The 11,912-nt window shown below is 50.6% G+C and overlaps 1 protein-coding gene across 2 annotated transcripts; it reads right to left on the bottom strand.

Moving 5' to 3' along the window:
• Positions 1–366: 366 nt before the first annotated feature.
• On the bottom strand, positions 367–10,435 carry LOC308158693 (sesquipedalian-2-like). Of its 2 annotated transcripts, none has more exons than XM_080532383.1 (3): positions 10,353–10,435; positions 9,183–9,347; positions 367–3,376 (listed from the first exon to the last, which is right to left on the bottom strand). In XM_080532383.1, exon 3 carries the CDS (start codon positions 3,279–3,281, stop codon positions 2,349–2,351), a length of 933 nt encoding a protein of 310 aa, XP_080388509.1. In that variant the 5' UTR covers positions 3,282–3,376; positions 9,183–9,347; positions 10,353–10,435; the 3' UTR covers positions 367–2,348. The 2 variants fall into 2 exon arrangements, with proteins under 2 accessions (XP_080388509.1, XP_080388510.1); XM_080532384.1 differs by having other exon boundaries at positions 9,183–9,321; positions 10,353–10,415.
• Between the last annotated feature and the right edge of the window lie 1,477 nt (positions 10,436–11,912).

The following is an 11,912-nucleotide window of genomic DNA, read 5'->3' as shown; positions in this document are numbered from 1 at the left end:
TGGTGGGGGACTCTGGGGAGGCTGGTGGAGGCAGGAATCTCAGGACTCAGGTGCTGGGTTAAGAGAGATGGTGGGGGCCTCTGGGGACTCTGGGGAGGCTGGTGGAGGTAGACATCGGAGGACGGCTCATTGTAATGCATGGAAGGGAATGATAAACACAGGTGTTTGATACCACTCCTCCTCCTCCCATGCATTACAATGAGCTGGCCTCCCATTTCTACCTCCACCAGCCTCCCCGTGTAGAACTTCATGTGGCTCTGTCATGGACATGGGGAAGACGTGTATGTGTCTCTGTGTGTGTGAGTGTCTCTGTGTGTGTGTGTGTGTGTGTGTATGTGAGTGAGTGTCTCTCTCTCTGTGTGTGTGTGTGTGTGTGTGTGTGTGTGAGTGTCTCTGTGTGTGTGTGTGTGTGTGTATGTGTGTGTGTGTGAGTGTCTCTGTGTGTGTGTGTGTGTGTGTGTGAGTGTCTCTGTGTGTGTGTGTGTGTGTGTGTGTGTGTGTGTGTGGAGGGGACGGGGGGTAAATAAGACTTATTAGTAACAGCATCAATAATAATAATAGAATAATGAAAAAAGTGCATAAAAAGTAAGTGGTGATGCCGTGTGTTGCTGTGTTGAGGCTACAGCTGGTCAACAGACAGAGCCACTGTCCCTAACTGGTGCACAGAACAGAACACACCTACGTGTGGCTTTGGCAAAAACAACAGGTACCCATTTAGAACAGAGAAGAAGAAGGGAAGGAAACAAAAGAAGAAGGAGGAGGAGGAGGGGGAGGAAGGCAGAAACCTGTCAGTAGGCCGTCACCGTGTCTCCATGGTCACGGGTAGGAGGGGAATCACAAGGCACAGGCTCACGATAGAGGAGAAGGAATTTTCAAAACATGTAAACCTTTGTGTGGAATTAGAGGGCTTGGCGCGCCACGGGCCTCATTTCATAGGAGCCCAAACACATCTTTGGTCCTGAGGCGACTGGGGTGTGGTTTTACACTGTTTGTTTTGGACACTCTCTCAAGTTAAGGACCTCAGTTAGAGCTCATCAAAGTGGTAAAAGGTGCTATCAAAATATTTCTCTTGATACACGTGCACGGCGCGCGCACACACACACACACACACACACACAAAATTGTTGGCACCCCTGGTAAAGATGAGTAAAAAAAGGTTATAAAAAATTCCACATGGTTTTGTTGAAGTAAACTTATTTGGAGAAAAAAATAATCTGTCATCTAGAAATAATTAGTCTATTTCTAGATGACCGATAATTTTTTTCTCAGAATAGATTTACTTCAACTAAAGGTTTGATGTTTCTGTTTTTTGTCAGTGTGACATTAAGCTAATTCACCAAAAGGTGAATTTTTTATAACCCTTTTGACTCATCTTTATCAATAATTGTTGAGGCCACTGTATACAAAAATTTGGCACAAAATATCACTTATTAAACCCTTTGCACGCCAAACCCTTGATATGAATATGGTCAAATGATTGAGTTCATTTCCATGGTCCCTCTTCAAGACCGCTGGTGAAACAGGAACGTTAACAGGAACATAACACTGACCCTAATCACCGCAGACATCTCCTCTGTAACATTCAGGGGTCCTCTTCTGTGTACTTGAAGAACAAACATAGAAACAATAAACGGTAGAAAAAAAGCAATAAAAAAACCAACAACAAACTAAACATCTGATTGATTGATTGTGTGATGTGATGTGATATGTCAGCATATTTTGATTTTGGGGGGGGAAAGACAAAGAAAGACTAAAAGACGAAATCACAAAAATACAAAAATAACAACAGGAATTAGTAAATCATACAAAGATGGTTCTTTTCTGTTTTTTAAAAATACCCTCGTCCGTCTGGTAGAAAAGGAAGTAAGTGAGTGACGACCGTTCACATGACAACAGACAGCATCTTTTTCCCTCCACCGCCCCGGCTGAGCTGAGCTATAAATAGCGTCTCTGGTGCAGTCCGACGGGCAGCCCCGGGCCTACCCCAAGACCCCACCACCACCACCACCCAAGACACCACCACCAAGGCCTGGGGAGGCAGACATACCCACCAAGGCCTGGGGAGACATACCAACCAAGGCTGGGGTGTGAGTCGGGGGGAGATGGGGGAGAGGAGATAGGGGGAGGGATGGGGTGTGGGAGGGGAGATGGGGTGGAGGGAGGAATGGGGTGTGGGGGGGAGGGATGGGGTGGGGGGGGAGAGGAGAGAGGATGGGGTGGAGGGGGAGTCATGTCTCTGGTGCACACTCTAAAGTCAGTAGGGTAATGTACCGTTAAAAATCCACCGAGGAAGAGGAGGATGAGGAAGAGGAGGAGAAGGATGAAGAGGGGGAAGAGGAGGAGGAGTCTCACTGGCCCTGCAGCCAGTCCACCCTCAGCTCGGCCACCTCCCGGCCGTACCAGTCATGCAGCTTGGAGAAGCAGCCCGTCCCGGGGGACACGGGGCTCTCCAGGGACGCCCCCCTCCTCCTGGGGGGCACAGGGGGGGGCCTGACCCCATCACCCCCCCCGTTCCCTCCCCCTCCTCCACCCCCTCCCCCGCCACCCTCCCAGGGCACGCAGGAGGAGAGGGGGCCGCCGCCACCCTCCCCACACCCGTTAGCCAGGCTAACGGGCCTACTCCAGGACACCCCGTTCTCTCTAGAAGACCCAGAGGGGGGGGCCTGAGACTCGTCCTGAAGGCCCCAGGAGTAGGCGCCTCCCTGTGGAGGCCCGGCCGGACCCGTGGCCTGGGTGGTGGAGGCGGAGGTGGTGGAGGAGGGGACCGGGGGTGGCGGACCGCTGGAGGAGGAGGAGGACGCCGCTGCCCCTGCCCCAGATTTCTTCCTGGAGGACTTGGAGGACCTGCCCTGCAGCCCCCCCGCCCCGCCCCCCACCCCCCCGGCCTCCTGGATCTCCTCCAGCTGCCTCTCCAGCTCGCGCACCACCAGGCGCATGTAGTCGAAGCTGGCGCGCGACAGCGCCTTCACCCACGACTCCATGGCGGCCTGGTTGTCGGCGGCCATCTTGTAGACACGCGCCTTGGCGCAGTCGAACTTGACGGCGAAGGCAAACTCCTCTACGGAGACGCACAGCTCCACGGTGCAGCCCTCCAGCACGATGACGCCGATGGGCTCGCGGCTCTCGCGCTCCTCGAAGTAGAAGAGCATGTTGCCCTTCAGGATGAACCAGCGGCGGTGGTAGGCTGTGTTGCGCTCGCCCTTCTTGAACAGGAAGCCCGTCTTGTCCGGCGGCGAGTCGCAGGTGGCGTAGTGGGCCACGCTGCGCTCGTTCAGCTTCATGGCGGCTGGCTGGGGCTCCGCGACCGCGCCGCCCTACAGATGGGATGGGGGACGGGGGGTGAGGGAGAGGGGGGGGAGGGGTGTTGTTGTCACCCCTGGCGACGAGACGGGAGGAGACACAGAGAGAGAGGGGGGGGGCGGGGGGCGGGCAGAGGGGAATACAAATGCAATGTCAGGAACCGACGCCTCAGAATTTTACTCTCTTACACTTGGGTAATGTTGTGACATAACAATAAAACTTGAGTCCGTCCTCCGATTTCTACCTCCACCAGCCTCCCCTGACTCTTGGGGGGGTGGGGGGGTGAGGGAGAGGGGGGGAGGGGTGTTGTTGCCCCTGGTGATGAGATGGGAGGAGACACAGAGGGGGAGAGGGAGGAGGGGTCAGAGGGGAATAGAAAGACGGGTCTATTTTTTGCTCTTCTCAACCGAGACTCGAGACTCGGAGGTATGACGCTATCAAAATCTTTCTCTTGACAGATAACCACACACACACACACACACACACACACACACACTAGGGATGGACGGTTTTTCGGTTAAACCGAAAACCGCGGTTTCTAAAAATAGAAACGGTTTTTTATCAAAACCGTCTGAAACCGTTTTTTTTTTTTTTTTTTTTTAGAAGAATAAAATAGAATAAGAATAAAACTGGAACATGTCGTGTGTGAAAATAACAATGATACAGTCTGAATCTGCCGCGCAATGAGTGAGAGGTTTGGTCAGTTGTGAAGAATAACTGAGGATTAATATCGAATTGGGATTATATTTAAGGGTAACGAATCACTCTATGGGAAAGATAGTTGCCTTCAGTTATTGGTAGATAGGAAAGGTTTTTTACAATTACTCGCTTACATTTAATAAGATCATTTTCGCTGCTCTCTGTAAAGCGCATTGGGTCACTTTTGTGAGAAATGCGCTATAGAAATAAAATGTGATTTGATTTGATATCAATCAAACTTTATTTATGTTCTATAGCACAAATCATGCATTGAATGTAACTCCAAGTGCAGTATTTACTAAACCACAATATAATAAAACAAGAGCTATACGGATCAAGAGTGTTTGTGCACAGCGCCACTGTGTGTGAAGGCGCTACTGAAAGTGATGACAGAACGCATGTCTCAGAAGATACCCGGTCACTTAGTGACGCAAAGGTAGTTCTGTATTTATCTCTATCTGTATTAGTACATTTATTTTGAAAGCTCTATTTTGACAGCTCTACCATGGGCACTTTTATTTTGATGGGGCATTCTTTGTTGATTGACTTACGACAGTTCAGGACGAGTCAGTCTCGCGGCATGTGGTTTTTATGAAAAGCTTTAAGTATGTTCACTGCATAATTCTAAGTCTAATATTTCAGTGATTATTGAGCAGTATTCAAATATTTAAATACATTGAGCAGCAGCTGAAACTTTGTCTAAGAACCAAGATATTGAGAAAGCAGTTCATTCAATGAAGACGCTGTTCCAAGAGATGATCTTCCGTGCAGGCGTGCACCCTGGATCAGCGGAGCTGGTGTGTTAAGTGTTCATGTGTTTTCATGTATGGTGTAGCTTACAAAAGTCTGCCTTTCCACTTATATTTGTGAAACTAAGTAGCCTAAATGTGTTGCGACTGTGCTTACGGTGTTTTAATGGTGTTCGACATGAGTGTATTGTAGCAGTAGGGCTCAATTATTTGAAATTGGCGCTTTTTTATTAAAAAAAAAAATTACGTTTTTTTTTTTTTTTTTTTTTTATGTATTTTTCGGTTAACCGGAAAACCGCGGTTTTACTCTCTGACGGTTTTTCGGTTTCAATAATTGGAAACCGTCCATCCCTAACACACACACACACACACACACACACACACTCCACAGTGCCCTCCAAAATTGTTGGCAAAGCATGCACGCACCCACACACGCGCGCGCACGCGCGCACACACACACACACACACACGCACCCACACGTGCACACACACACACACACACTCCACAGTGCCCTCCAAAAGTGTTGGCACCCCTGGTAAAGATGAGTAAAAAAAAAAGGTTATAAAAGATTCCACATGGTTTGGTTAGAAATAGCCTAATTATTTCTAGGTGACAGATTTATTTTTCTCTGAATAAATTTACTTCAATTAAAGGTTTGATGTTTCTCTTTTTTTCAGTGTGACGTTAAGCTAATTCACCAAAAGGTGAATTTTGGTATAATCCTTTTTATTCATCTTTACCAATAATTGTTGAGGTGTGTGGGTGGGTGGAGGGGTGTAGGGGGGTGGAGGGTCAGAGGGGAAATACAAAGACGGTTCTATTTTTTGCTCTTCTCAACCGAGACTCGAGTCTTGGAGGCATGACGCGGGTTTTTTCTATTTTCAGTGTCGAGGATGATGACACCACTGACAGTGGCCTGGAGGCCTTAACAGTCTCTCAAGACTGTTTTAAATCTTTTATTAAAAAAAAAAAAGAGAGAGAGAGAGTGAGAGTAGAGAACAGCTCCTCCACACTTTTGAAGGTCAGACACGTCCTCTTAGGAGAAGTCACACAGCTGTGAGCGTCAGAGGAGAAGTGACGGAGGCAGAGAGGACAGAGGCAGGGAGAACAGAGGCAGTGACTCAGGCAGGGAGAACAGAGGCAGTGACGGAGGCAGAGATGGAGGCAGAGAGAACGGAGGCAGTGACGGAGGCAGGGAGATCAGAGGCAGTGATGGAGGCAGGGAGAACAGAGGCAGTGACGGAGGCAGGGAGAACAGAGGCAGTGATGGAGGCAGGGAGAACAGAGGCAGGGAGAACAGAGGCAGTGACGGAGGCAGGGAGAACAGAGGCAGTGACGGAGGCAGGGAGAACAGAGGCAGTGACTGAGGCAGGGAGAACAGAGGCAGTGATGGAGGCAGGGAGAACAGAGGGAGTGATGGAGGCAGGGAGAACAGAGGGAGTGATGGAGGCAGGGAGAACAGAGGGAGTGATGGAGGCAGGGAGAACAGAGGGAGTGATGGAGGCAGGGAGAACAGAGGGAGTGATGGAGGCAGGGAGAACAGAGGGAGTGACGGAGGCAGGGAGAACAGAGGGAGTGACGGAGGCAGGGAGAACAGAGGGAGTGACGGAGGCAGGGAGAACAGAGGGAGTGACGGAGGCAGGGAGAACAGAGGGAGTGACGGAGGCAGGGAGAACAGAGGGAGTGACGGAGGCAGGGAGAACAGAGGGAGTGACGGAGGCAGGGAGAACAGAGGGAGTGACGGAGGCAGGGAGAACAGAGGGAGTGATGGAGGCAGGGAGAACAGAGGGAGTGATGGAGGCAGGGAGAACAGAGGGAGTGATGGAGGCAGGGAGAACAGAGGGAGTGATGGAGGCAGGGAGAACAGAGGCAGTGACGGAGGCAGGGAGAACAGAGGGAGTGATGGAGGCAGGGAGAACAGAGGGAGTGATGGAGGCAGGGAGAACAGAGGGAGTGACGGAGGCAGGGAGAACAGAGGGAGTGACGGAGGCAGGGAGAACAGAGGGAGTGACGGAGGCAGGGAGAACAGAGGGAGTGATGGAGGCAGGGAGAACAGAGGCAGTGACGGAGGCAGGGAGAACAGAGGGAGAACAGAGGCAGGGAGAACAGAGGCAGTGACGGAGGCCGGGAGAACAGAGGCAGTGACGGAGGCAGGGAGAACAGAGGGAGTGATGGAGGCAGGGAGAACAGAGGCAGTGACGGAGGCAGGGAGAACAGAGGGAGAACAGAGGCAGGGAGAACAGAGGCAGTGACGGAGGCCGGGAGAACAGAGGCAGTGACGGAGGCAGGGAGAACAGAGGGAGTGATGGAGGCAGGGAGAACAGAGGCAGTGACGGAGGCAGGGAGAACAGAGGGAGTGACAGAGGCAGGGAGAACAGAGGGAGTGATGGAGGCAGGGAGAACAGAGGGAGTGACGGAGGCAGGGAGAACAGAGGCAGTGACGGAGGCAGGGAGAACAGAGGGAGTGATGGAGGCAGGGAGAACAGAGGGAGTGATGGAGGCAGGGAGAACAGAGGCAGTGATGGAGGCAGGGAGAACAGAGGGAGTGATGGAGGCAGGGAGAACAGAGGGAGTGATGGAGGCAGGGAGAACAGAGGCAGTGATGGAGGCAGGGAGAACAGAGGCAGTGACGGAGGCAGGGAGAACAGAGGGAGTGACGGAGGCAGTGACGGAGGCAGAGAGGACAGAGGCAGTGACGGAGGCAGGGAGAACAGAGGCAGTGACGGAGGCAGGGAGAACAGAGGCAGTGACGGAGGCAGGGAGAACAGAGGCAGTGACGGAGGCAGGGAGAAGGGGGACTATTAGACCAGAGGGACGACAATGCCAGCCAAGACGACGACCAATCCCTCTACAAATACTGTCATCACTAGGAGAGGCTGGCGGAGGTAGAAAATCGGAGGATTGCCATCTCAGTGTAATGCATGGAATGTAATAAGGAGGGACGTCTGTTTGATTCCGTTCCTCATTCCATTCCGTGCATTACAATGAGCCTCCGATTCGTCCTCCGATTCCTACCTCCGCCAGCCTCCCCTGATCCTCACCATGATATATCCATCCAGGACATATACGACAAACGGTGCGTCAGCAAAGCCTGGAGGTTCATCAGAGATCCCAGCCACCCACACCACAGCCTGTTAGACCCCAGCCACCCCCACCACAGCCTGTTAGACCCCAGCCACCCCAACCACAGCCTGTTAGATCCCAGCCACCCACACCACAGCCTGTTAGACCCCAGCCACCCCAACCACAGCCTGTTAGACCCCAGCCACCCCCACCACAGCCTGTTAGACCCCAGCCACCCCCACCACAGCCTGTTAGACCCCAGCCACCCCCACCACAGCCTGTTAGACCCCAGCCACCCCCACCACAGCCTGTTAGACCCCAGCCACCCCAACCACAGCCTGTTAGACCCCAGCCACCCCCACCACAGCCTGTTAGACCCCAGCCACCCCCACCACAGCCTGTTAGACCCCAGCCACCCCCACCACAGCCTGTTAGACCCCAGCCACCCCCACCACAGCCTGTTAGACCCCAGCCACCCCCACCACAGCCTGTTAGACCCCAGCCACCCCCACCACAGCCTGTTAGACCCCAGCCACCCCCACCACAGCCTGTTAGACCCCAGCCACCCCCACCACAGCCTGTTAGACCCCAGCCACCCCCACCACAGCCTGTTAGACCCCAGCCACCCCCACCACAGCCTGTTAGACCCCAGCCACCCCCACCACAGCCTGTTAGACCCCAGCCACCCCCACCACAGCCTGTTAGACCCCAGCCACCCCCACCACAGTCTGTTAGACCCCAGCCACCCCAACCACAGCCTGTTAGACCCCAGCCACCCCCACCACAGCCTGTTAGACCCCAGCCACCCCAACCACAGCCTGTTAGACCCCAGCCACCCCCACCACAGCCTGTTCGAACTAATGCCGTCCAAAAGACGAAGCCTCTTCCGGAGCCTCAGGGCCAAAACTCTCTCGGGCTAACCAACAGCTACTTCCCCCAGGCGATCAGGCTTATAAACAAGCCCACTGTAAACAATTATCATCCCCAAGGACAGCCCGTGTATACGGACTACCTAACCTTAAGCACACAGTCACTTAATACTACCTCTTACACCCACTGCCACCCACTGCAATACTCATGACATTCTACTTGTACTATTTTATTTTATTTGACTATTTGTATCCTGTCTTATTCGTCTATATGTCTCCCACAACGTGTCACTTGTCCAATCGTCTCACTTGTGTCTTGTACTATTGTCACTTTATTTTTATCTTGATTTTTTTCTTGATTTACTTTACTGTCTTGTGCTGCAATGTCAGAGACCAACACCTAAGAATGTTACTCTCTTACACTTCATGTATGATGTGACGTAACAAAGACTTGAGTCCGTCCTCCGATTTCTACCTCCACCAGCCTCCCCTGATACTCACAGCAGGTTTATCTCATAGTGCTGGTAGCACCGGCCCAGCTTGGTCTCACATCAGCAGCCTTTCAGCTCAGCTCTCAGGCCTCCTCTTCCTCCTCCTCTTCCTCCTCCTCCTCCTCCTCTTCACTTCAGTCACTACCTGGCTGAAGCAGACGACAGACACCACCAACTGTTAGAAACAAATGACATTACAAGTTCAGTAAACATCGTCCCGTATCACATAATTGCATGACCCCGCGGTGTCGAGAGGGGGAAAACAACCTTGACTGGGTGCACTAGTCTAGGAAAAGAGGCAAACATGTTGTTTATTTTTCTAATCTAATCGAGATTTTGGGAATTAATCTTCGTGGGGCGTAGCTATACCAGGGTAAGCCACAAGCTTTTCAAAACAAACTCGTCACCAATAGAAGAAGAAAAAAGAACTAGGCTGCAAGCAGCTGAATAAACATGCCTTTGGTTATGACAAGCAACACACACACACACACACACACACACACACACACACACACACACACACACACACACACACACACACACACCTAACATAAACAACAATGTTTGACATTTCCTCTAATACGTTACCTAGTTACTATACTGCACTGCTGAGCAAGACACTCACTGAAATAATGAACAACAGGCCGAATCCCAAAAACCCCTAACCCCTTAGGCAGAGAGAGGGAGGGAGGGAGGGGGGGAGAAAGAGAGGGAGAGAGAGAGAGAGAGAGAGAAAGGGAGAGAGAGAGAGAGAGAGAGAGAGAGAGAGAGAGAGGGAGGGAGAAAGGGAGAGAAAGGGAGAGAGAGAGAGAGAGAGAGAGAGAAAGGGAGAGAGAGAGAGAGAGAGAGAGAGAGAGAGAGAGAGAGAGAGAGGGGGAGAGGGAGACAGAGAGAGAGAAAGAGAGGGAGAGAGAAAGAGAGAGAGAGAAAGAGAGAGAGAGAGAGAGAGAGAGAGAAAGAGAGAGAGAGAGAGAGAGAGGGGGAGAGAGAGAGTGTCCTAACGTTTTTCCTGCTCCTGGTATTCCCTCGTCAGCAGATAACAGACAGTGTGTTCGCTGTTGTAACTTCACAACACAAAGGGTACCTACGTTTTTTTGCGACAAGAGCATTGCTAAACTAACATTTGTTTAAAATAATAAAATATGTGACAGTCTTGGATACAATTGCTCCTTTCTCATACCTGCGGTTTAGACGCGTTTTCGGTTCCCCAGCTCTTTTCCTCCGCTCTCTCTCTCTCTCTCCCCCTCTCTCTCTCTCTCTCTGTCTCTCCCCCCCTCTCTCTCTCTCTCTCTCCCTCTCGCTTCCTTTTTCCCCAGTCACGTGTTCTGTCTGACAACAGAGGCTGAGTTCCAAACCAGCCCCTAGGCACTAGCTTGTGTTTCCTAGCCACTCCTGGCGATCTGAAAGAACCTGATAAGCCTAATCAATGTGGTGACATTAGCCACAGCAGAGCTACCAACCATAGCGCCATCCAACCGTGCCTGCAGCCATCCGACTCTAATCAAGGAGTTAAGAGTAGGAGCTAGGGGCCAGGGGCTGGTTTGGAACCGAGCCGAAGTGGTAATGAGGCCTGCAGCAGTACGTGTTGAGTATTCCACATTCACAATCTGATCTGTTCATTGGTCCTCTGGTCTTCAAAGAAGAAGAAGGTTCGTTTATGAATAGAAAATTGTGCAGAATTGTGTGTTTATTTATAAATACTACCAGGGTTGTGCTCCACATTACTTCGATAACAACAAAGATATGAACCAGAAATGTATTTTGATGCCACATACTAAATGGTGCTTTTCCACTACAGGGCCAGCCCGGTTTATTATCCTTTTTCCACCTCCAAAAGTACCCGTGCCGAAGAAGAACTAAGAGTATTATATGATAATAACCTTTTATTTGTAGAGCACTTTTCTCTCATTTAGTCATTTAATTAAAGGCAGTACTAAAAAGATGGGTTTTTAGTCTTGACTTGACAATATTTGCTGAGGTTGCATCCCTAATGTAAACTGGCAGTGCATTCCACAATTTGGGTGCATAATATGAGAATGCAGCCTCACCAAATCTCTTCTTTTGTACATGTGGTACACAGAGAAAACCAGCGTCAGAAGAATATGAATTCCATGTTATTCAAGTCATTGTACTATACATCTCACTTAGTCGAACTTAATTTCCCCTCGAAGATCAATAAAGCATCTTTTATCTATGGATCTATCCGTCACTTTTCTGCCATCCCAGATCGGCCCTCTCACTTGCAGACAGTGGTTCTTGGAGCGTTCAGTACAATTAAGAAATGCTGATTGCAAACATGTGTTTGACTAATTGCTTCATCACGTTTATTTGCGCTGTTCATGCTTCATTTTCCTCCACCGTTTGTTCCCTATGGATTGGATTTGAAAACGTCTCTTTTCCAGATCGTGTCCCGTGGGCATACCCTACTGCAAACTGTTATGTTTCTCAATAGGTTCTGTTATGTTTCTCAATAGGTTCTGGGTGTACACAATAATGTCGGATCCAGGTGCAGTGTAAGTAAAGAACGAGACGGAGATGTAATAAAATAAAGATTCTCTTTACTGAGACGTATGATTCATAGGTACAAACATAAACTCTTAGCCGGAATAACAAAAGGGGAGCAGTAGGGCTCAGCACGTAGGTAATAATAACTCAGGCACTGCGGTCAATAATAAAGTGCACGAAAACTAAAGATTGAGCAAAGGGCTCCAAAGGCGGTACAAGATTGCAAACCAGCAAA

This window comes from Nansenia antarctica (assembly GCF_963989245.1).
Source record: "Nansenia antarctica genome assembly, chromosome: 5".
Classification (NCBI taxonomy): Eukaryota; Metazoa; Chordata; class Actinopteri; order Argentiniformes; family Microstomatidae; genus Nansenia; species Nansenia antarctica.
The sequence above is the reverse complement of the archived record's forward strand: the minus strand, read 5'-3'. Positions and strand labels throughout refer to the sequence as shown.